We start from the raw sequence: 25478 nt of genomic DNA on the forward strand, positions 1-25478 counted from the left end.
CGAGTGGCAGAAAATAACTCTGTTGAGCACCTGCCTTGCAATCTTTCCAACTTCTTGGAACGTAAACAGGCACATAAAAAGCAGATAGGGAGGGTTTGGGAAAGGAAGTTGGCTTAACACCCCCTAGGAGGAACACACACAGCTGAGTCAATCAATCCGTTTAGCTGTTGGGTGGTCTCCAAGCATAAAGACTAATGGCATTTGGGGACCTGTGTGTTACCTTAAGACGTTCATTTGCATCAATGAGCAGACTCTGATAAAGGCAACCTTGCTAATTTGAGGACAGGTATCAAAGGGTCTTCCCCCCCACCCCCCAACCTTCTGGTTAGTTTTCAGTTTTATTAGGATATAGAGCAGAGCTGGTGTCTTCTGTCTATCCAGACTCTAGGCATCAAAACCAGCCCATCTTTTGCACGCAAACCAGCTCCCTCTCCCCTTGAACTACCACGTGGCCACCCTGTTAGTGCCTGCACTGGGTAGATGTGGCGGAATCGGTGCTATTGCACGGAAACTCCTGTGAGAGGCCGCTTTCTTCACACATTTCAGATTCCTTCTCGGTTCTGTCTCAACCCCAGGAGGTGGGAGGAGACTGTGGAGCCCCAGATTTGGTATAGACCCAGGTGACACTGGTTCAGGCCTCAGTCTCCCTCTTAGCAACATCCCTGTTACGGTGGCACTAGTGCGTGCAACAGGATGTCAGGGACATGAAGGAGTAACGTGTCCCCTCTCAGCACAGCTCACTGGATTCCAGAGAGGAGACAGGTCATATAGGAAAAGGGCTTGTTGGTGTCTAGGCTTTATAATTATGGCTGAAAGCCAGTTCGTTCTTACCACCGTGCCATCATGGATGGAACACGGTATTGATGGATATCCTACTGTATATATGCATATTGACCGAAATAGAGAGCAGGTGATTAAAGAAATAACTTCACAGGTTAGACAGATTTTATCAGGAATTAAATAATAATAAAAAAGCCCGATTCATTTTAGACAACAATGTTCTCTGTTGCTACTTCTATTTCCTATTCTGTAACTTTGATTAATTTTGCTAGTTGTAGAACATTAGAAAAAGTTGATAATATGCAAGTGTTTGCAAATGTAATCCTTTCTTAGCCTGCCAGTAAACAATTTGATACTTTGAATTTGTCGGCCCCCCCCCCTAAAAAAACACACCCAAAAATGACATATTTGGAAGGAAAAAAGCATTAACAGAAGATAGACTCCTTTATGCCACTTGGATGGCTCAACCTGAGTTAGTCTGTGTAGGAAGAAAGCTATTGTTCCAAAAGTTCATCGAAATGCTGTCTCTGAATGGTTATCCCTGGACCAGCATTCACAGGGAACTCCAGCTTAAAACATGTACTAGCAACGTGTTTACATTTCTATTCACTGCTGTTTACCTTTTGCTCTGGATGGGGAGGAAGGGGAAGAACTAATGAAAGACTGGGTCAGGGTGGCGCTTGATCCCGGGTGGTCCGCCCGGCCAGGGCTGGTCCTGCTCGCCCTTGGGTCCCCCAGGCCCCTCGGCTGCCCCACGGCTGGCTCGCTCTTCCTCCTTTTCCGGAAGTCACTGGCCAGGCCTGCAGAGCTGCAAGAAGGAATCACTGCAGTTTGGTTGGTGTTGGAGGGGGTTAACGTGAACCAGAAAGACGGGTGGGATATGCTAGCAAGTGCTCTAACTCTTCTCCCCCCAACTGCATTTTTAGGAATTTGTTCCTTGATGTTAAATACTATCCTATCTAATAAAAAGGTAATAGGAAAATTGACCCCAACAGCAGACATCCGGGAATGACCAGTTGCTACGATGCACACTGACCACCACTGGATGGCACTCATGGGCCCAGTTTACAAAGTCTTCTACTTACGCTGAGAGCAATCTAGAAAAGGGAAATTTATGTTATGAAAATATGTGTTGTTGATGATAAAGTGTGGCTGGGAGTTTGAGTTATTCGATAATGCTGTTGAACTGTGTCGGAATTTCTGTAATATTTTAAAGTAAGTATGGTATACAAAGCCCACGAACAGAACGTACCTTGGCAGACTTTTAAGGCAGGACTAGTGGTTGGTTACAAGCTATTTTGGGTCAATTTTACTTTGTCTCTGCTTCTTGTCAAGTGTGTAAACTTAGTAAGTTATGGAGCCTAAGTGTCAGCGGACTCAGAGATAAAATGGGGGTGATGGTACTTACATCACAGTGGTGTCTTCAGGATTGAATATGCCTATGTACTTAGAATGCTTGGTATATAGTGTAAGTCCTTATTTATTGGCAGTGACAGTAATTCTAATTTGTGTGGTAAGAGTAAATGAACACATATGTGTTTTGTAAAATTTTTCAAATATACAGGGATAGGCAACAGTAGTTTTCAGGTGTGTGTATACAAAACAGTTTATTCTGTGTTATTATTTATTCATATTATAGCTGTCAACCTACTTTTGCCCCATCCTGTATTAAATGTGTCATATAATAGTATTGAAAGTTAGATATTTATAATCCCCATTTAAAGATATGGTTATAGAGGAGACAGGGAAGGGTAGAATTTCTCAGTCTGTAAAGGAGTCCCGAAATATTTCCCTTGATTTTTATAAACTTTTGAATATGATCATATAAAATGATGCAGAAACAAAACAACTTCATGAAGTATTGTATGCAAAATAAAAACATGATGCACTGGTACACAATATTCCAGCTGCATAACGTAATAACATTCTTACCTACTGGGTCTTTCCAGGCTTCTATCTATAGAGGATTGATACAAGGAGGCCTGTTAAGACAGAAGAATAGTACCGTGAAAAAATTGTACTTTGTCCATGAACATTAAATTAGGTATGCTACAAAGGATATTGCCAAAGTTGAGATTAAAAACAGCATTTATTATGATCAGAAAAATGTCTCCCCCAAAAGAAATCGTGCCACAGGGTTTCTATTTTCTTCCCATCTATTGCTTTCTCTTTTGATTTAAAGCACTGTATTGCTCTGTTTTACTCACATTACAACCTAAACACTCCCTGAGAGAGAAAAAAAGAAAAATCAGTAACTGCTCCTTATGTTGGAAATCGGCTATAAATAGAAATTTCCTACATAAAGGAATGGTTTGAAGATTTTAAAAAAACTTTGTAGTCATTCAATCCTTATAAAGCATAAACTTTTTTTAAAGAAATTTTTGTCATGTTGTAAGTGTTATCTTTAAAACCTAAAATTTAAGCAGAACTTGAGACATCTTTCATCTGTCAACATAGACATAACATTTAATAAAAACCACAGAATTTGGCTTGAAATGAAATCAAGTCAGGTATAGATTATTACATCTTTTAAATTGTTAACCATCTTTCAGGTAAGTTTATAATAAATGATTTAATGAACCAATATATAGCCTTAAAAAAGTTGACTTTTAACATTTTGATCAGCTGTCCATGGTTGGAGGAAATAAAAACTGATAAATAATTCCAAATGCTTTTTATACACACCATTTTCATGCTCCACTCTGAACAGTATAGTGAAATAGATATTAAGCAAAAATGTTATATAAGAATTTTTCACTTCCAATGGCTACCCACTGGAATAATTGCTAAAATATCTAAAAGGTAAGAGAGAATCAGGCTCTAGAATGCTGGAGGTGACAGTGATATTTAGAATGTATAGGAAAATGTGTATTAAATAGTCTTGGCTTTGGTACTATTTGATTACTTCTTTATCACAAATAAACTTCTTTATCACTTCATCTGGTCTGATGAAGAACTGAAATTCTAGTTTGAAAATATTCTTCTATATGAATGTCTAAAAATGCTAGCCAGAAATGCAGAATTTGACACATTTTATCTTTAGTTCTTACCTACAAGAAATATTTTACTAGATTATAAGATAATATTTTACTTCTTAGTGAAAATTGAACACGTGAAGAACTATTTCTATAACTGTAGTTTCTATTTGTAAATTAGCACCAATTAAACAGTTAAAATATATGTATGTAATTTTGAGATTCTTTATGTAGATCAGTTTGACAAGCCCTTTTATGAAGCAGAATATAAAATTGTTTCTATTAAGTAATATTTTCTTTTAATTCCATCTTACTAAATGAGAATGGAATCTTGACCAGAAATAAACAAAAGCATCTTCTGCAAAAGAATAGTCCCCCCCAATAGATGGAAAAAAGTCATGTTGTAATATTTTTTTAGTTCCTAAAAACATTCAGATTTCTAGGTTCTCAATAAATATAAACTTAGGGAAAAAAAAGTTTGGTTTGCTGATGTGATCACTTTACAAGATTATTTTAACTCAACTCTGAATCAGACACTGGAAAGGTGGAAAAATAAATACTAACTAAGAAGGAAGACCAACAAGTAAATAAATAAAGCCATGTACTTATATTTTGATTTAGGAATATGAATTCTTTATGTTTGCAGAAGAGCGATACCCAAGAGCCTCGGAACATTGCATCTGTGTGGATGGCTCCCTTCCTGGGTCACACAACCACATACCACAGTTGGTCCTCAGAAAGTGTCAGTTTCAGAGCACTCTTAGAACACCCCTAGAGTGGTCAGAAACTTTGGACTGCCAGCTTGGGATGAGCCTAAATAATATTGTCATATGCATTAAAGCATCCTATAGGAAGTGAAGGCTCTACACTTCCGATTGTTTTAGACTTGGGCTAAGAAACTACAATTCCTCCTTGTGTTGGTTTTTCCGCAATCCAGAACAAACTGAAATGGATTGTGTGGCTTTCTGTATACTCAAAGGAAAAGGCGTAGTATTAGAAGGAAACAGTAAAAAGTCTAGGTAATGACCAAGAGAAAACATTGTATGAGGTTGTATGAAGGGTACTCATCCTGAAATGGAAACTGTCTCCAGAAAGGAGGCAACCCGCTTTACCTCTTATGATCGACTGGGTATTCAGATGTGACCATTATTTTAACACACCCAAGCAAGGGTCGTTTTAATAAAGTAGAGTCACCGAACCACTCTTTCTGTTAAGTGATCATGTGACTATACGTGCTTAAAAGTCCTTAGCATATTGTGGACGGATCACGAGAATTCTCGTGTTTCCTGCTCTAAAGCTTGTGGCCAATCATACTTTAAAAAGACATTAGCTTGTAAGAACATGTAATAAATAACTTTAAAGTGCAATGGGCATTTAATTTTAAAGCATGCCTTTAACATTTATACAAAAAACATTTTTTTGTACTCGTTCAATAGAAACTTACCTGGCCACTGGGTAAAGCTAGCAATAAAACTACAGGTCCACAATGTGTTAATTATTGTTCATTAATCCAGTTTCTCAGTTTTATTTATGGATATGTTGTTTGTGGCATGTGCTAGACATTTGATAAAAGTTAGTGAAGATAATGTCTTATCACTTTAAATTTTTATAGAAATGTTGTACACAAGTTATTAAAGTACCTTATCAAAATATTTTTTACACTCTGAAAATAACTATGATGTGAAACTCGTAACATAGTTAATATGCTCTCAGGATCATACAACTTTCTCAATCCCAAAGAAGTAATGGCAAATCAATTTAACCATCAGCAAAGTACCATTACCATACCAATATAGAATGCACAGAATTAAGTTTCTACTATCTTTAGACCAAGAATTTAATAGGAAATCAAGAGTTAATAAGAAATAGTTTTAAGTCTATAGTTTGTTTCTAAAAGATTTGAGCTCTAAATCCATCTCCTGGAAGTGCTAAGAAGTATGGTGTAAAGGAAAGAGCCCGTATGTTAAGGTTATGAGGTCTGTTTTATTTTTAATGTGCCACCATCTTACCATGTGATTTTGGACATTACTTCCTAAAATTATTGAGCTCTACTTTTCTTGACTGAAAAATAAGGGAGTTGGATATGATTATCTCTAAATTCTATTTCAGTGGTCAATGAACCAACTGCCTTAAAAACAACCTAGCAATATCTGGCCAAAATATCTGAGAGAAATGTCTGACCAAATTGAATTCCAAAGTAAAATTTTGGGCCATTCATGCGCTTAATTGACACCTTTCCTTCAGCTGTCAAGGAAGCATAAGAATATACTTGTTTTTCTTTCCAGAATATAATTGAAATTCTTTTATTCTCTTTACATCATATGCCTATTTATAAAAAAAAAAAAAGTGTTTAGAAGTGACTGAATTCACTAACCCTGAATGTTCCTGATTACTCTATTTTACTTTTAATTGAATAAATGCCTAAATATTTGCATAACTTCTATTTAACTACACTGATGTTAAATGGAAGCTCTGATAAGCTGGCTATTTCCTTCCAAGACTGTAATTGCAATTCCAGTTTTTACCACTGTGTGTCAGTACTACTTGCAGCAGCACAGGCACTCCACTAGCTTTATTTTACTTTCTAGTTGCACGTATTTAACTGAGTTAAGATTTTCCACTGAAGACGAAATATTAAGTATTTTTATGTTTATTTAGGACCGCAGAGACACTACTATTCAAACACCAGTTTATTCCCTTCGTCCTAGCTGCTTCTAAGAGTTCTCAGAGAGGTGGTTACACACTGGTGTTTAGCAAGACCATTATTTTTGCTTGTGTTTGCTAACGAGTCCTAAATCTGCTTCCCAAGCTGTTTTGTTTTTCTTTGCAAAAAGCAGGATAAAAAGCTTTTGACTCTGGATTATTCCTGCCTTTTTCATTTCTCTTTGACCAATTCAAATAAAATTTTACATTGCGGGGCATAAGTTTATTTTACCTAGCAGACGGCGATGAACATTTCTAGAGAGAGAAGGCAACTGCATTTCATGTCATTCTCCAGGGGTAATCCAGGTCGTGTGTGGATTACAGGTGGAGAAGGATTGGGAATACCTGTCGGTGTGGACCCGGAAGTTGTGAGGTGTGTGCCAGTTACTTGTCAGCCCTGTTCATTCTTTTTTTTTTTCTTTTTTTTTCTTAGCTTTAAATTTTTTTTCAATTCAAGTTTACATTCAATACTTACTCTGATGCATGTCAGCCCTATTCTTGATTTTGTCTGATGCTAACATGCATACATTGCATTTAGGAAAATGAAACAATTACAGAACATTTTGGGACTATGAGGGGCCTAACCATCTGATTATCTAAGAACCTAAAGGGTCATTTTGCACCTCCAGGCATGATGCTCAAATGGCTCTGAGAAGCCTCCTGGGGGCATTTTAGTCTAATCAAAGCAGGTGGTCAACACTCACACAAAGACCACTTTGCTTGGTGTTTTATGACCCCCCTCCTCCCCTGGATACCAGGGCCCACTTTTCAGAAAGAGCCCACACGGTATCATTCTTGTCCATGGAGTATGACTACGTAACAAGGCGAAGGTAGATGCTCAAAAATAGCTTAGACACCGCGGGGAACTGTAAAACACAGACGTTCGGAATCACAGCAACAGCCCCTAAGAGAGAAACGTGAAAAGGAGAGGAATCTGTCTTTACCTCGTTGGGAACACCAGGAGAATGGTCTTGAACATAGTCCAGAGCCTTTTTAGGAGGCTGGGTGTCGGTGCACACCACAGAAGCAGAGTGTAGAGATGGAATGGAGGACAGTCAATGGCAGCAAGGAATGGACATGTGGAAAAGGTGACAACAGTTAGAAATCGAGTGGCGACAGCATCAGGTACACACACAGAGGGACACGCGTGGTGTGCCGTGGGGGTGGCCTGGGAGGAGGAGGGCTATGCTTGTCACTGGTCTCAGGCACTGGCGGTGTGATTAGTGTATCGATAGACTCGGTTTATCAGGTCCAGTTAGCACTCCTAGTCTCGGGGCGCGGAGGAAGGCGAGGGCGATTAAAGAAACATTAAGGGAGCAAGTGGGCACGTGGAGAGCGTGCTGTGAGCTTCCGGGATGGCTGGGAAAGATGCTAGAAAAATGCTGCTGACTTAGGCTCAGGATGGAAATTGGGACAGTCCCCATAAACTGATCAACAATGAGAATACGTGTCACGTGGAGCTAGAGAATTTGTTGTCTCTGAAATAAAATACATTGATGTGACTGCTGGGATGCAAATTAGAAAAAAATGGAAAAACTATGCCTCCTTATGAGGCATAAGACAGTCTAGGAAAAATTCTTCGGTGTATATTTATTTACAGCCACTTTTGGTCTAGTTCTAACCCAGTCTCCTTTGCATTTTAAAGGGCAAAGGGGATTACTACATGTGGACGTAGTACCTGAGCGTATAAATCAGCCTGTGATGTGGCAAGAGAGAGATTGTACTCCCTGGTCTTTAGTAAAATTCCATGCAGCATAATAAACAGTATTTTCTTTGAGAGTTTAAAATTCAGAAACACCAGGACAACATGGAACTGACACGCCTCACAGGCACTGCTGTTGATAGGTAGAGTTCCGCAGTAAAACTTGAGTTGATGAAGGAAATTGCTTATTGGAGGCCTGTTGACTCTTTATACCACACAGACCGATTTCCAGAAGGTTCCCTTTGGCAGGGGTTTGGGGAGGTGGCTTCCAGTAGCAAGACTGGAAATCATTCCTTACTGTTCCCTTTCCTTGTGTCCCTGAGAGCAGAGGTGTGTCATGTGGGGATGTTCTGGCAGGAGGTCACTGTGGGAATTGTCCAGAGGTGTTTTTGTTGTTGTTTGGTTGGTTGGTTGATGGGACTGGGCTTGACATCTGATTCTGTCACTTATTATCCTGGGCAAATTACGTAGCCCCTCTGGTCTCTGGTTTCTCCTTCTTGGAGGGGCCTTGTGAGGGCTCCCTGGGGACATGCCTGCAGACACAGCCTCGCCACGTGCTTGGCGATTCTTCAGCAACGAGGGCTATGAGAATAGTACTCATTGTTGTTATCAAGCCACCATGCTCTTCTGAGTGAACTGGACCAAAGTGGACTGTAAACAAATACACAGCTTCTGCAGACCCGCCATGGTCTGGCTGTGCGAGGACAAGGCCTCGCAGCAGTTTGAATTTGCTCAGACATCAAGGGCGCCTTGCGGGTGATTGAGAGGTAAAGAAACACCGCATAGCACGTGTCTGAGCATGTTTACCCATGTGGTCCAGAGATGATTGTGGGCTGAGTGTGCATCTAAGTACACACCCAGCGTTCGTTCTCTGCATGACGCCAATCGCTCTGACAATATGTTGTGTGAGTCAAGCCACATCCCCCTGGTTGGTGTTCTCACGGGAAGAGTCCAGCCTCACTTACCGGCCGTCCAAACTCCAGCTCTGAAAAGAACTTATACCAGGGCTCATTCTCTAACTCTACGTCATCGGGATGTATGCGGTCAGTCTAGAGCAGACGTGAAGGAAGAGGGAAGGAAAAGGCACACTGAGCGAGGTGAGGAGGAGGCTGTGCGGCATGACCCACGCGCGCATTCACACGCCAACGTGCACCTGCTCTCATCCCACGCGTCTCAGCCACAGAGGACAGGGGCGTGGAGGGAAACGGGTAAATCAGGGATGGAGATGAGCTTCGATGGCGTCACGAGGGCCCTGGCAGCCTCCTCTGTCCACCCTTCTGCATCCCCCCTTAGCCTGAGGCATCGCTCATGAGAAACTGCCGGTGACAGCGAGGAGGCCCTTTGGCAGCTCACCAGGGCTTTAGGCCACGCTCAGCTGTTGCCGGGCAGCTCCCGGGGTGGGGGTGGGGGTGGGGGAGGAGTTGGGAGAAAGGGATCAGCACATCTGCCCTGGCTGGTCCCAGCGTTCAGTCTGCAGTGCAGACAGTCCGCTCAGGTGCAGGAGGTGGGAGCCCGGGAAGCCGGAGGGCAGGTGGGGGGAGATCCAGGCGGGGAGGAGTGAGGTGCTGAAGGCAGTTAGGGGTCCATTGGCAGGAAGGTTGGGGTCTGGGTGAGGGGCAAAGGAGCAGCCAGGTGGAGGTGGAGGTGGAGGTGGAGGTGGAGGTGGAGGTGGAGGTGGAGGTGGAGGTGAGCAGCGGCCTCTGACTGTCTCTCAGCCCCTGGACCACACCTACACGTCCTGACAGGCGTTAGGAAAGCGAAGGAAGGAGGGAGCTCACCCAGATGGGAGAGAGAGCCGGGGTGCTCGGGCTTGGTGTGGGGAGCCCGCTCCTGGGCGGAGGGGAGGGGCTACCAGTGACTTCTCCGTAGGGTGACATAGGAATCGGCTTCCGGCCGGGCTCCCGGGGAGCAGGTGGCGGAGTTGTTGGGAGGGGGGGCTGTAAGAGAGGCGAGGAGAAACTGGTTCATTAGGCAGAGGTGCTCAGGGCGTGAAGGGAATGCTAGGGGCAGCGGCTGCGGCCCTGCCTGAGGCAAGGGAGGGCGGTCCCAGCGGAATAACTTGGGATGGTGTGGACCATTGAAAGGATGGTGTGGACCACTGAAAAGATGGTCTGGACCACTGAAAAGATGTGGAGGCAAGGAGCTGGACCACTGAAAAGATGTGGAGGCAAGGAGCCTCTCAGAGCGTAAAGAACGAGCACATTTTGTCCCACCGGGTGGCTCAGTGGTTGCGTGTCAACTCATGAACCAGGAGGTCATGATTCGATTCCTGGTCAGGGCACATGCCCCGGTTACAGGCTTGATCTCCAATGGGGGGCATGTAAGAGGCAGCCAATCAATGATTCTCTCTCATCATTGATGTTTCTATCTTTCTCTCCTCCCTTCTCTCTGAAATCAATAAAAGCATTTTTTTTTTTTTAAAGAAAGAAAGATCACATTTTATGAGATACCCCAAGGATCACTTCTTCCTGCAGACCTTGAGGTATGAAAGTGGGTTTGGTTGGGGTTAGTTTTTTTTATTTATTTTTCACAGCACCTTGGTGGCTCAGGGCTGGGCAGAAAGCGAGGGAGAAAAGTCTACCCTTGTTTGGTTGATGCTGTAATTTAGAGAAAAAGCCAGTTTATAATCGACTTGCTCCCCTTTCGTGGTTATTGTATTTAAGAGAGAAAAACGAGGAGTGTTAATATAAACTGTTGGACAAAATACATCAATTACTTGAATAAGAGCCAACTCAGCATCAGAGCATTTATGTTACCTGCTGATATCCCAGTGCTCTCAAGTAGCTCTGAACCACACTGTTCTGGGCTCTGGATTTCTATTAAAAATGGGTGCTTACGGTACTGCATATGGGTTAGTCCTTCTCTGCTGATTATTACATGGGACTAATTAAACATGGTGCAATTGGGCAGTAAAATTTTAAGTCAGAAAAAGACCCCTTTGTGTCCCTAAAAGCCATTCCCCCGATCAGGGGAGGGCATATTCTTTATAACCCTGGATGCTTTGAGATAGTCCGTATTCAAACAAAAGCCATTATTTTGAAATTAGCTTGTCAGAGTGTTTTAATGACCCCCCCATAGTTTAAAAATAATATATAGCCTATATTTATTAATATATTATATCCAAAAGATTTTTAGAGAGGTGCTTTCTATTCCAATATTTTGTGATATGAGGTTATCATGGTAGCTACAGACAGAAATAGAAGAATTGGGACATCATGGCAAAATAGCGGCAGGGTCTAAGTTATCTGGCCTGTGCAGTGATCATCATGATAAAAGCCATGGAGTAACCTTGGGGAATATTTTGGGTGGGACGCTGAGGGATGAAAGCAGAATAGGACTGTATGTTTGTACAATAGTCTCAAAGCCTGTGGCAGGTGGGGCTCCGTAAGAAAACACACACATTTAAATAATAACTGAAGCATAGAACTACTTCATGGAATAGTTCGCTGGAGAGGATTTTTAGGGAAAATAACATCAGAGTGAATTTTTCAGCAAATTTTGTCTAAAGAGGCCTGGTCATTCCTCCACAGAAAAATGAATTTTTGGCCTTCTTCAAATCTCATTGTTCCTAATGTTATATACTTAAAAAACATGGTGAATTCTTGGTTTTATAATCTCGGCTTTCAAGTACAGTCTTTGTTTTTCTAAGGAGAGACAAATTTTTCTTAGAGGAAACAAATAAAACACACACACATATGGAACAGCAGAGGGCAGCACATTCGCTAAACAAACCATGTATTTGCAAGTGGTTACAACTTCACTTAGACTTCCACTTTAAGAAACTCTAGAAAGACAGATATACAAAATCCTCACTTACAGAAACATATTTCTCTTCTCCAATACTGAAAGAGGAACAGAATGTCTGTTGTCCTGTTACCCTACCTTAGAATGGCAATTTTCTCTGAATTATGATTTTGTAGATTAAAAATCCAGTGTCTAGTCACAGTGGGCAGCTATCTGGAATCCATGCCAATAGAAAATAGAGAAAACACCCTAAACAGCGATAACTGGCCATTATCTCTCACATTGGAATGTGGTGAGAGGCACGTGCTTGAGCGGAGTCTTTAGGGTAAAGAAGCCGTAAGCGGCAGAACTGGTATGCTCTCTCGGCTGTGGCGGATCTATTGAATCCTGTTAATCATGTGACAGTTAACAGTGTGAGGTGGCAGCCTAGACCCACTGCTAAGGTACACGGAGGCCTGAAGACAGTAGAGATGGACACACGGACAGTCAGCCAACAGACATACACACTCCTAATCTCACTAAAACACTTTCCACTTGTAACTTGAAGGTTCCTCTGAGTGGTTGGACGTGAATATGAACACTCAGATACTCATAGGAGAGCTCCCCTTGCTCAGAAAAGACAAGAGCAGAACTATTGTGGCAAATCTTTCTAAACGTATTTCTGGCTTTTCCGGAACAGCTAGCAAACTGGTGCTTAAAACAAAAGTCAATAAAGGCAGAAGGAAGTGCTTATGAAAATCTAAACCTGCCTGTCCACACATGATTCTTATTGCAAAGCCACCAAGGGTGAGCAATCTGTAAAATGGGTATGTTTTCTACAGTTTAAAAGCATTTAGTAGTTGCTTTTCAGGTTATAGAAATTCTACTATTCTCAGTATTCTCATGACAGACATATAACTTTTATATATTGCTCAGTCGAGAAGAAGTGTCAGCAAAGAGATTTGGTTCTTTAAATTTTGTGCTCATTAGATTTTTAAGCTTTAATGGCATTGACATTTTGTATTTGTTGTGGTTCCATGTTATACATGTTGTGACTTTATGCTTTAAACCATCAGATGAAACCTCCAAAATTTTTAGAGTTTAAGTTTTTAATGAAAATCTTCATTGATAAAGAAGCTTAAGTTCGCTGAGATTTAATTGCATTTCAACTCTACACAGTGTTTTTAGTGATTATTCCTTCTGCTTTTATCATTATGTGCGGGCTTAGCTATTGCATAGAAAGGTAATATTTTCCTATTATTTCCATTTTTATCAAGCATAGAGAGGTCCTAAATAAGTATTGTCTTTAACTTTATTTTACTTTCTTGTGGCTCGCCTATAAACAAATCAATCCAGATGGGATGCAAAGTTCCTATGGATAGAATCCCAGTAGAGAATCTGTATGATTCTCTTATGGAGTAAATTGTGGTTCAAGTCAGTTAAAGATAGATTCCTGGTGATTGCAAAGCACTTTTTGAGACCAAACATTAGCCCATTCAATCAACATTTCTAAAAAAGTATAGTCAAATGAACATCTATGCACTTTTAAAAACTGCATTCACTTCAACTTTTGTATTAAGGAACATCAATGCATATTCTATGTATTCCTAAGAAGGGGTTCCTTTAGGCCAGAGTCTGGGGAAGGACTTGTGTTTACACAGTCCTGCCCTGCTATGCCCTGCACCAGGGATCCATGGCATTAGTGGACCACAATTACTAATAGCAGGGCATCCAATATCTCATGTGACTTTTGATGGGAACACATTGTGCCTTCTTGTCACCAGCTCTGCAGAAAAGCAACAGAACGAGGATTTGGTCTCACCAACTTACCCACTCACATCAAGGGTAAAACCTATATTCATTCATTTACGTTTTAATTCAACTAGTATTCACTTGACACCTATCCTGTGCCAGGTACTGTGCTAGGTGCTGAGGATACAGCTGGTGCACCAGACATGGTCCCTGCCTTCAAGGAGCTTCAAGTCTAGTGAGGGACACAGACCAGAGACCATTACAATTCAGTGCCGTGAGTGAGGGGAAATGCCCCAGGCTCACAGCAGGGGGCGCTCCGCACCTACAGTTGAGGAGTCAGGGCTGGTGTCCTGGGGAAGGGAGATGAGGCTTTTCCATGTGAAGAGCAGGTGGTAGAGCCCACGAATGAGCTGCTAAGGGGCAGAGGGAGGGTTCCTTAGGTGTGCCTGTTTTCACCGTCTCGTGGTCTGTTTCACACAAAGGCAGGTCTGCCCTGCACCTCCATTAAATGACAGCCCTGAGTTCCTTGCGGTAGAGGCTGTATTGTTCACTGTTGTGTTGTGTCCCCAGCACCTAGTACAATGTCTGGCACGTCGTCAGTGCTCAGTAATTTTGTTCAGTGAGTTGATAATAGAAATATCCTTTTCCCTGGTGCCACAGCCATCAAAACATTTCAGTACGGTTACAGCATGCATCATCCGAAGAGTATCATAAACGGTTAGAATGATTATTAGCGTTTTGGTATTGACACTTAAATCTGAGACATTATTTTGTGATTTTCAACTTTATGCAATGGTGACCTCATGATTCACTCAATTCTCATCCTAGAAATGACAAAATTCAATCACATAACCTAGTAAGTGGGGTATACATTTGCAGTGGAGCTTGCAACTCAGGCATGTTCCATTTTTTCAGTTTTTCTGCTAAAATTCCGTTACTCTGAAAGATATGAGTTATTTGTAGAATGGCAAAAAAAAAAAAAAAGAGGCTTAGATAAACATCACTTTGAATTATGTGATTATGAGGTTCTTGAACCTGTTTCTCAAGAACATAACCATAAATACAGGGTTTCAAAAACTAAATCAAGGACATTCAACTTGGGTGTGGTGAAGCCAGGGTTTCCAACCAAATTTCAGGGCTGGCCTTGCATTCAATACGATCATATGGTTTCTTGGATACTCTTAAAAGAGCTACCGAAGAAAACTCTCTCCTGTTCACTGACACCTAAATTCTTTTAAGACAAGACAAGGCAGTCCTAACCAGTTTGGCTCAGTGGATAGAGCGTCGGCCTGTGGACTGAAGGGTCCCAAGTTCGATTCCAGTCAAGGGCATGTACCTTGGTTGTGGGCACAGCCCCAGTAGGGGGTGTGCAGGAGGCAGCCGATCGATGTTTCTCTCTCATTGATGTTTCTAACTCTCTATCCCTCTCCCTTCCTCTCTGTAAAAAAATCAATAATATATATATATATATATATATATATATATATATATATATATATATATATATATATTTTTTTTTTTTTTTTTCTTTTTTTTTTAAAGACAATACAAGGCAGAGAGTAAGTTGCAAATGACATCAACTGTTTCCCTTGAGGCAGACTGGGACAGAGGTGCAGAGGAATGACAGTTCCAGAGATCCCTGGGCACCGATCAGGGTGGGAAAACAGGCCCAGAAAGGAAGACAGGGACCTGAAACCAGGAGGGCCAGGCAAGAGCCGGCCTGTTAACCGCACTTTGGGGAAGCAAATGGGTACTCCCCACCTCCTTTTCCTCTGCAGAGGATTTAAAGAAATAATCATAAAATACTGCAAAGTTTACTCTTGATCCATTAGATGGATAAACAGGAAGCTGGAGGCTCGGTAACCTGAGAGAGATTTAATAAGAATCCATTAAGACCAACTTGTTCTAAAGAGACATTTGGAAAATTTCCCCTGAAGTCCTAGAAATGGTAACAAACCTGTGTAGAAATGAAGGGACATACTGCCTGGGTGCATTTGTATCCAAGAGATTAATGAATGATTTTTCTCATTAGCGATGTAGACTAGCGATTAAGTCCTGCATTAATGAGTGTTCTTCCCCCCCCCCCCCCCTCCAATTAAACTCATAGCGATGGTTAGGCATGGCTATAATGACATGCAAATATAGTTTCATCCTATATTTGATTGGTAGGAACGATGCGTATTAGAAGCTGCATCTTCAATTCCGAGAACAAGAGGCACAAAACATGACACAAAACAAACGTGATCTCTAAGCAATGCCGAGGAAAGCCCCTTGGCCACCAACATCGCTAAACGACATGAAATCGGGTTTCCGCGGGAGCCCACGGAGCCCGGGGGGCCGGCACCGTGTTTGGGGACAAGTGCTTACTGGCCGCTCATGCTGCAGGATCGACGACTTGCCCGGTTCGTATTCAAAAATGCTCCTGGGCTCCGAACGGAACTTCCTCGTGTCCACCTTCCTGTCCGGAGGGTCCCAGTCATGCCTGGAAAGAACCGACAAGTTACACGTGGACGTAATTCTCTGGGCTCCAAGCAGTCAAATCTATCCACTGGCTGCTTTCAAGGTGAATTTTTGTATAGTATTTATTTATTTATTTATTTATTTATTTTTTAAACAAAGTCTCATAGGATCAAAAGCTAATCTGTCCCAAATACCACCTTTATGTGTTGTTTTACATAAATGATTTGGAGGAAGTCACTTCTTTTATTTCATATTATGTTTTCCTCTGTTTGTTTGTTTTCTTTCTTTCATACATTGACGTCATCCTCCTGCTGCTCAAACCCTCACACAGAGGCTCAGGGGACATGCAGCCAGGGCGCTGCAGCTAAACCCTTAGGCCAGGCGCAAGGGCAACGTGGGCATCTGTGTTTGGAATAAGCGGTGCTTCCGCTCCATCACGCGGTGTGAGTTTCCCCCCTGCTCTGACCTGCCATCCTTGACTCACAGTGACAGGAGTCATGCACACGCCACGTTGGAGCTTGTTCAAGTGGCATCATGGTTTGTGAGAAGCACCAAGGGACCTCTCGGGCTGCCCTCCATGGGAGCGAGCTGTGGGGGCGGGTGACCCGCTTTTGTGTTAACCTTGAAAAACCAGGGCCAGGCATCCACCCCATGCCCTGGGAGACCCGGGAATCAGCTCTGTCCTGATCCAATATTCTCTGGGGGTGGCCACAGCACTTCAAAATCAAAACGTGTTAGGTGGCTGGTGCTACAGAAGGCTTCCTTCCAGAGGAAGGGGACTTGCCTGGCTTTAGATGGGGCCATGCTGAGCCCTGGGAGGGATGGCATGCTGACCCCGTGGCATGCTGGGAATAGAAATGCCTTTAGGGACAGGATAATTAGGGCCAAGCGCTGGCATTCTAGTAAACCAAGGAATAATATGCAGCAGCTTTTGAAATGTTTAAGAGATTTGCATATTTCTTAACGAGAGATTTGTTTTTACTAAACACGTAGGACAAATAATACATTGAATTCTGAGTTAATTTTGGTTCTGCTTTATGGTAGAGATACCATCTATGTCTAGACAGTTATTTATCAAATTTAAGACCATTCTAAACATAAAACCCATCATGAGAAGACTGGTACAATGAGAATCTTCTCACACATGAAGTGTGTCCATTTTCGCGGTATCTTATACCCTATACAACCATCAGTTACTCTTAATGATACCAGGCGGTGTTGAATATAATAGTTTTGACATTGGTACAGTAGGTGAGTGCTTAATAATCGGTATTAATACTGAATAATTATTATATCTTTCTTTATTGCTGGTATAACTCGAGCCATGATTTCAGTCAGAGGTGAGTTTGAACTCTTCTGTATGAGCTGAGCAAGTTGTTCCAGTTTTCTAAATCTCAGTGTCTTTCTCTCTCAAATGGGTTTAAAATAAACCTTACCTCACTGGGTTCTCAGAATTAAATGATATAATAGAGGAAAAGTACTTCGCCCAGTGCTTGGCTCATAGCATACTCTCAATAAAGATGACCTATAATTGGATTATTAGTCATAATCTTAATTCTTACATGATGCCATATAAGTTTGTTTATAAATTTTTATTTTTGTGAGGATAGTTTCTATAAAAACATATCTGTGGGGAAAATGAAAATTAGTATCATCTTGAAAAACTGGTGGAAATGAGTCACAGGTAGACACTTATTAACTAATGACTTATTTATGATTCATGAATAATTTTCCTGCTTTCAGAGACATATTTTTGTGTATCAGAGGGGAATTTTAAATAATTAATAAACCTAACATTTCAAATCTGAGGAAACTGAAAAGGAACTGCGTAGTCTCTGGGGTGCTAGGCCAACAAGACTACGTCAATGATTTCTTTTTATTTGTCTTCTATGCATTTTTAAAAAAAATTACAAAGTAGATCTTGTGCCCATGTTATGCCAGGTCTAACTTAGGTCACTATAATATTATGAACTAACTTAGGTCACTATAATATTATAGCAAAGGTGTCTACTATAATCTCAATAGAGGGGGAGGGGGTCAATGAGGTACATGTACAGCAGGTCCTCGGGTTATGTCAGAGATCCCTTCCTACGGCGACGTAATGTGATTTTTGCCGTAAGTCAGAACCCACCTACATAAGCACCTACGTCACTCACATAGTGCACACACACAGCAGTAATGAAGTCAAACAGTCAAAAAATTTTAAAAGAAAGATAGCAATTCCTGGCCTTTACTTGTGCTAAATAAATAATAAAACACATAAAGCACATATGTACATATGTCGAAGTGATGGAACTTTTTAAAAAAAATTATAAATAAATGGGAGATGGTGATGTAACCATGATACCACGTATGTCGAGTCCAACGTAACCTGAGGACTGCCTGTATTGGCTGAAGATTACACATATACTACCTCCACCAATTCTTCTACTGACTGCCCCTCGGCCTTATTTCTATAAGAAGCTAAATAAACGCGGGCCACCTTGGGGGGTAAATGCCTTACTTCTCTGTGGAAATCCGATCTCTGGGTCGAAGTGGTGGGACTGGAGGAGGAACTTGTGGGGGAGGGGCCGGGGGAGCTGCATCCTTAAAAGTGTCCGTGCCATTGTCCGAGTGGCTTTTGGAGAGGGGTCGGTAGGTCTGGGTCTTCGCAGCAGGATGGGACTGAGTGCTGTAGGGTGAGTTGTACAGGCCTGTGGCGAGACACAGCAGAACAAAACAAACAGGGGCCAATGCCATTTAAAAAGTGCATTAAATTCTTCATGCCCAATAAAACAGCCAGTGATTTTGCCCACATTATCATCAATAGGCATCTCCATACTGCATGCATGGGGCAGGGTGATCATTAGCAATTAATGGATTAATCTTTATGAAGAGATTAATTTGTTATTGCTGCATTCTGCACACAAGCATTGGCGACAGTAAATCTTTGTCAATCATTTTAGAATTAGTAATCATTCAGACTAGGATGAGGCATAACTTACAGGTACTCAGCAAACTTTCTCCTGGAGGACATAAACTAACGACATAGTTAAGATTTCAGAGGAAGATTAAAAAATGCTTCACAGAACTGTTTCCAAATATCTTCTATTACTTTAAAGGCTCTGGTTCATATATGATAATTGACATGTTAATTGTAATGAAACACAACACCGAGAAAGATATTATGTATGTGCCCTGCAAGGCTTAAGGAAACAGAAGCCCTCAGTAAGCCTGCAGCGCATCTGGGAAATGAGACACAGATAGAACTCGGATGGAAAATAATTGGCAACGTGGTAAAGGCCAAATGCGGAAAACATACATTAGTAATGAAGGGATTTTAGAAGGTGGTGGATTGGTCTAAGATATCATGGAACCAAAAGCACCAGAATGGGCCCCGAAGGACTGGTTTGGGCGGTAGGCAAAGATGGTAGCAGAGATGAATCACATAGAAACGAAAACGAGGCAGAAAGAGCAAGACCCAGGACAGCAGGATGGAGGGCGAGTCAAAGGGAAGAGACTAGTTGCAGTTGCTCTGTCTACTGATTAAACAGTAAAACTCTCTCCACAGGCTCCGCAAGGTTATATGGAACTATTGTTTGATTGACTAATTATTAATGGATGCAAAACATTCTGAATTTCCTGCAACCTCAGTCTTTTGAGCTAAGTCTGTTTTCACTTTTCTTCTCGAAAGTTCCATGCAAATTGCCACGACAAGTACAAAGACATGATGTCCGCACGTTGTTTTTGGCCTCAATTCTACTGTCTGGGTTCACCTTCAGAGCTTGCTAAAAACAGGACAACAGGCCCCCAATGGAGCTGCTTATGCAAAGATCCCATGTCACAAACTGGACTCAACTTAATTCCGGGGTAGGCCTCTCTCAGAAACGGAGCCTTAAACCAGCCGGAGACACCTGGTCACCTGGTCAGCACTAGTTAGGCCATCGGCCTGATGGACCCAGCCCTCCTCTAAGGAAAGGTGACCTCAATTGACCATCCACTTTCTCGCCTGCTCCACCTTCCTTCTCCTGCTCCCTTCTGCATGTGACGTCTCTCATGTCGTGCAGCTCTTCGGAGCCACTCTGTCTGCTAGATGGGACGCTGCCTGACTCATGAATCATTGACCAAAGCCAATAAGATCTTCAAAATGCACTCAGTTGAAATGTTGATTTTTTAACAAGCTAAGCATGGGAGGTGAGTTCCTGTGGCGAGGAGGAAACATTGAGGCAACATCTAGTGGACCCCTGTGAAATGTGGAATATTGGGGGCAGAAAACCAAGGGCTTGTCACCTCTATGCGTGTTCTGTTCGCTCGTTTGTTTTCTTGTTTCGTTACTTCTCCATTCGTCTTTGGAGACTAGTAGCAAAATCCCCAAGAGCTCAAGGGCCTGTGCGCTGGCTCTTAGGTGTCCAGGAGAGGGGAACCTTTGCAGCCCTGAGCCAGGCCTGCAGGGCACCCCTGGTGGGGCTACTATGCGTAAGGGGAGGACAGATCCACCTGCTGAGCCTGCTCTACAGAAAGAACAGACCCCGGGCAGCGGTCTGGAGCCCCCGGCTGAGCATGGACAGGAGGGCCTGTGTGGGATTCCCTGACGAAAGTCATGTCAGGAAAGTTTCTAGGGGTTCCCTCACGTGAGCCTGCAACCACTTCACAAGATGCCACCACACACAAGCGCAAGCAGAAAAGCCCAGGATGGAAGTTGCTCATTATGACCTGGGCAACTCTGAGTCAGAAGAGCGGCCGGTAAAGTGGGATTTTTAAACAAGCCTTCCATGAATGGGTGCCTTTTGGAGCAAAGGCCTGGGCAAGGTCACAGAACACTGTGCCGGACTTGTTTGCCGTGAAGTGTATCTGAGAGATCTTACGCAACGGCGCTCCCTCTCTGCTCTGATAAAAGGGGATCTTTATCTCATTTTGTGCCCGTTACAGTGTGTTCTTTCAGGCCGGCCTTCACAGCGGAGTTACACATTCCTGAAGCTGAGCATCAGCTAACACGGGGAATGAAGGCTCTACAACAGTGTTAGTTCTCCTTTCCACGAGAAGAGATCGATCCTTTTGTTAGGCATGCTGTGAGAAAGAAAGGGGGCGAGAGCAGCCTGCTCATTGTGTAGACGGAAAACATGCGCCCGCAGTGGTAAAAAGTGAGGCTGAAGTTGTTCCAAGCGTGGCAAGCACTGAGAAATCTTCATTGCAAGCCGGGAAAGCAGTCCTACCTGCGTTATATGTATAAGGAGTATTGTACATGTCTGTGTCATCATCTAGAAAACGAAACATACACGATGGTAATGCAGATTGTGTCACCATACCACAGCTAGACAGCAGAACTTCACAGAAACAGCAGACATTTGTTAGAAACCGGTGTATTTTGCCTAGCTCAAAATACTATACTTTTTTTTTTTTTTTCTCTCCAAATGCTGTTTTTGAAACTGCCTATAACCCATCTGCTCTTTGGGAATCCAAGGTCAGTACCTTTGCCTCATTTCCCAGCCTTCTCTTCTGGGGCCTGACTTCTCTTTAGAAAGTGCTTTAAATATCTCTGTCAACTCAGCGAGACCTCCCTATGCTCAGTCTCTGGATAGGGAGCAGCCACGTGGACAGAGGACTAATGAGTCTGTCTAAGTGGACAACAGGCCACACTGGTTCAGACAAAGAAGGACGAAGGGAAGAGACCAGAGCAGCTGGCGCCTCGTCAAGGTCACCACCTAAGAGGCTTGTTGGCAGGTGAGGGGTGAGGCAGGACACAGGGTCTGGGGTTTGAAGGGGTGATAGAAGGAGGCATGGTCACAAGAACCAATGGAGGCCAGGAAGCCTGTTAAGGTCTTGACATTTGGGGTGAGCCAACTGTGTAAACGGGGAGGACACATATACATCCTTCAGCCCACAAGGACCCGATGGGGACACGGAGCAACGTGCGTACCCGGCTTGTGCACCATGTGGATTTGCTTGAACATCGTCTTGTACCAGTCCTTCGGTCTGTCAACTGTCTATAAAAGAGAAGGTCCAACAGTTACAAAACTGCTTCCAGATCTTTTTTTTAAATAACAAATTTATGTTCTTTGGTTTATAAAAATCTATCTCATAATGACAAAACCAGTCATTTACCCAGTTATGCAGTGTGTGAATACATTACCTCTTGTGTGAGTTTAGGCTGAATTGGAGCATTATACCTGCTATGGTTTTTTTTTTTTTCTTTTTTTTTTTTCCAGCACTCCACAGTTAATGTTTGCACAAACATCTATAATAATAAAAGTGCAATATGCTAATTAGATCAGACATCTTTCCGGACGACCTTCCAGACAAAGCCAGGGCTGCGAGGGAAGCCCGGGTCTTGGGTGCCAGAGGAAAGTCGGTGCTGGCAGCGGGGGGAAGGAAGGCCTATTTTTGCATGATTTTTGTGAATCGGGCCTCTTGTATTTATATAAAAGTCACTGAATAAGAGGTATAGGGTTATCACAGTGTCCTTCACTCCTTTTGGAGATAATTATCATTATCCTTAAAAACCTTTTTAGTGAGTGTTCTGTTTAAGACATTATTTTTATGAGGAAAAAAAAGGGCGGGAAAACAGCCACCTCATTGTATAGACTGAAAACATGTGCCCACAGCGATAAAAAATGAGGCTAAATATTCCTTAACAAAGGAATATTTTTCACTCCAATTGCATTCTGGTCAACTTAGGTTCAGAGAAAGAAAAACTGAATATTTTCTACTCGAAGTTACTAAAGTACCAAGTGTAGGGACACAATCCAGAGCCTGAGAGCAATTCTAAAAATGGAGATGTTGTTTCAAAAATGTTTTTAACCTGGTAATAAAACATTTATAACATTTGCTTTGCTAAATGGTAAATTCCTTGAGCATAGAAGTGCCCCCATCTGCAGCCCAGGCTTTTGAGGTGATAGAAGTGGGAAGATAATTAATGTCAGATCAACCTAGATGCATATCTCAGGTCCTGTAATTGCTGTTTCCTACCAATATGAATTTGGATAAGTTAGGTAACCTTTGAGAGTCTCATTTTCTCCTTTTGAAAATGAAATAATTATATCCACATCATAGGATTGTTATGGAAATTGAATGAGATGATGTACACAGAAAGGTCTAGAACAATGCCTACAATATAAGAAATGCTCAATAAAACACCATAGGGAACACCAAATATTTATAGAATAAAATAATGAATGAATCCAGATTATTACATGGAACATGATCATATTGTGTACCTCTGAAAGTAGACAGACACCTTTATAATCCTAATTAAAGATTTTTCTTGGCAAGATCTTTATCTCAACTTTTTCCAGAGCTACTTGGGCAAGAGGCTCAACCATTGTGTGTACAGTGACTAAATATACCAGACTTTCTGAGACAATTCCCTTGATATCAAATATTCCGTTAGGACTGCCACAAAAAATATTCTTATACTGGTTAGACTCAGCTTTGGTTTCAATTTGATAGCCTCATTTTTCTCTCAGAATGCGGTCACTGCATTTTTTCATCTGGACATTGAGTTTTGTACTGTATCCAATTTTATTTTGGTGTCTAGGAATATATGAGTCTGTAATTACCACAAGTATAGATGAACTTTAAGTGCTCCTTGACTTTGTGGCGAATCACCTCTTTATTCATTCTACGCTCTTTTCAGGATGGAAAAATTGAGGGGATTGTTGATGGACTTTATGTTCAAATGGTGGTATATGGTGGGATGAGGTGCAGTGATGAAATCCAGCTATTATTTGCTGGTTTAAATGAAGTAACTGATCAATATATATGTTTTATTGATTTTCCACAGAAAGGAAGAGAGAGAGACAGAGAGTTAGAAACATCGATGAGAGAGAATCACCAATCAGCTGCTTCTTACACACCTCCTACTAGGGGTGTGCCCACAACCAAGACACACACCTCGACTGGAATCAAACCCAGGACCCCTCAGTCCGCAGGCCAATGCCCCATCCACTGAGCCAAACCGGTTTTGGCTGATCACGTGTCTTTAAGGGACATAAAAGATCGATTTCTCTCATTAAGCTTTATTTCCTTTACAGTATTCAGCAACAGAAAAGAAGACAAAAGCTTGTGCAGAAATGTTTTCCAGCCCTACCTGGACCCGGCCGATGGCAACAAGGACGCCTCATAAGTAAGTCATAGCCCTGGATATGGCAACGCTCCTGACAGACAGGCCCTGTCCTGCCTGGCTGGAGGGCACGAATTGGGCAGGAGCTCGGTCCTGCCATCTGCGAGCTTTATATGGTGAGCGCGGAGATGCCAGGCATGCCCAGCCAGTTGGCAAAGGGGAATGTGAAACTGGTCACACACAAACTCTGTGTCCCTTTCTAAAAGGAGTCCTCTAAGCAGTTCAACGTGGTCTCATAAATGCCATGGTGGAGGTTGTTATGGCGAATCCTGAGGCTGAGTAAACAGCGGTCTCCTCAGCGGTGAGGATGTTTGCTTTTGTAGGGGTCCTTCACAATTATAATACTTTGCATGGACACTAACCACTAGACATCCACTACTCAGTGTTTTCTGTAACCTCGGCTGAGCACACCTGGATGTGCGCATTCCTACAGTTTACAGATAATCAGAACTCTACCCTGATTAACACGCAGGGATTTCCAACAAGGGGAAATTCTCTACAACCAGTGTGCCGTTATTCTAGTTCTGTGGTGGGCAAACTGCGGCTCTCGAGCCACATGAGCGCTTTGGCCCCTTGAGTGTGGCTCTTCCACAAAATATGACGGCCTGGGCGAGTCTATTTTAAAGAAGTGGCATTTGAAGAAGTTTAAGTTTAAAAAATTTGGCTCTCAAAAGAAATTTCAATCGTTGTACTGCTATTTGGCTCTATTGACTAATGAGTTTGTTGACCATTGCTCTAGTCGGTGTTTGCGCATTTCCACTTTGAAAATGCTCCAATGGGTCTAGCCGGTTTGGTTCAGTGGCTAGAGTGTGGGTCTGCTTACCGAAGGGTCCCAGGTTTGATTTTGGCCAAGGGCATGTACCTCCGTTGCAGGCTCCTCCCTGGTCTGGGCCCTGGCTGGGGCTCGTGCAGAAGGCAACCAACTGATGTGCTTCTCTCACATCACCATTTCTCTCTATCCATCTTTCCCTCTCTCTTCCACTCTCTCTAAAAATCAGTGGAAAAATATCCTCAGGTGAGAGTTAAAAAAAAAAAAAAGATGAAAAAAAAAGAAAGAAAGAAAATGCTCAAAACGGTGCTGTATTTGAAGGGGAAGAAAGGAGGCTTGTATTTCACTTAACTAGCTGGCCGCAATTAGACAGTCCCGTGGGCCCTGGACCCTGGTGGGTTCTGTTGTTGTTGCTAAGAATGGCGGTAAAAGGCTAAGACAGAGGGCCCGGGTCACATGAGAGAGGGCAGCCGGGGGAGCCACTTCCCTTCGTTCAAGTAACTCAAAGGTCCGTTT

At 42.5% G+C, this 25478-nt stretch overlaps 1 protein-coding gene across 12 annotated transcripts in view; it reads right to left on the reverse strand.

Annotated features, from left to right (window-relative positions):
* SORBS2 (sorbin and SH3 domain containing 2) overlaps window positions 1–25478 on the reverse strand; it is a 190578-nt gene that overhangs the window by 35143 nt on the left and 129957 nt on the right. For 5 of the 12 annotated variants that reach the window (XM_084877702.1, XM_084877699.1, XM_084877695.1 and 2 more), the window contains 9 exons: window positions 21992–22058; window positions 21288–21332; window positions 18599–18788; window positions 16003–16117; window positions 9939–10097; window positions 9126–9209; window positions 7403–7459; window positions 2713–2762; window positions 1401–1588 (listed from right to left, as the gene is read on the reverse strand). In XM_084877702.1, coding sequence (XP_084733828.1) covers window positions 1401–1588; window positions 2713–2762; window positions 7403–7459; window positions 9126–9209; window positions 9939–10097; window positions 16003–16117; window positions 18599–18788; window positions 21288–21332; window positions 21992–22058 — 955 coding nt within the window. The remainder of the gene's footprint in view (window positions 1–1400; window positions 1589–2712; window positions 2763–7402; window positions 7460–9125; window positions 9210–9938; window positions 10098–16002; window positions 16118–18598; window positions 18789–21287; window positions 21333–21991; window positions 22059–25478) is intronic. The other 7 variants (XM_084877706.1, XM_084877701.1, XM_084877703.1 and 4 more) reach the window with 3 other exon arrangements.

The sequence above is a fragment of the Pipistrellus hanaki genome, assembly GCF_964339955.1.
Source record: "Pipistrellus hanaki genome assembly, chromosome: 3".
Classification (NCBI taxonomy): Eukaryota; Metazoa; Chordata; class Mammalia; order Chiroptera; family Vespertilionidae; genus Pipistrellus; species Pipistrellus hanaki.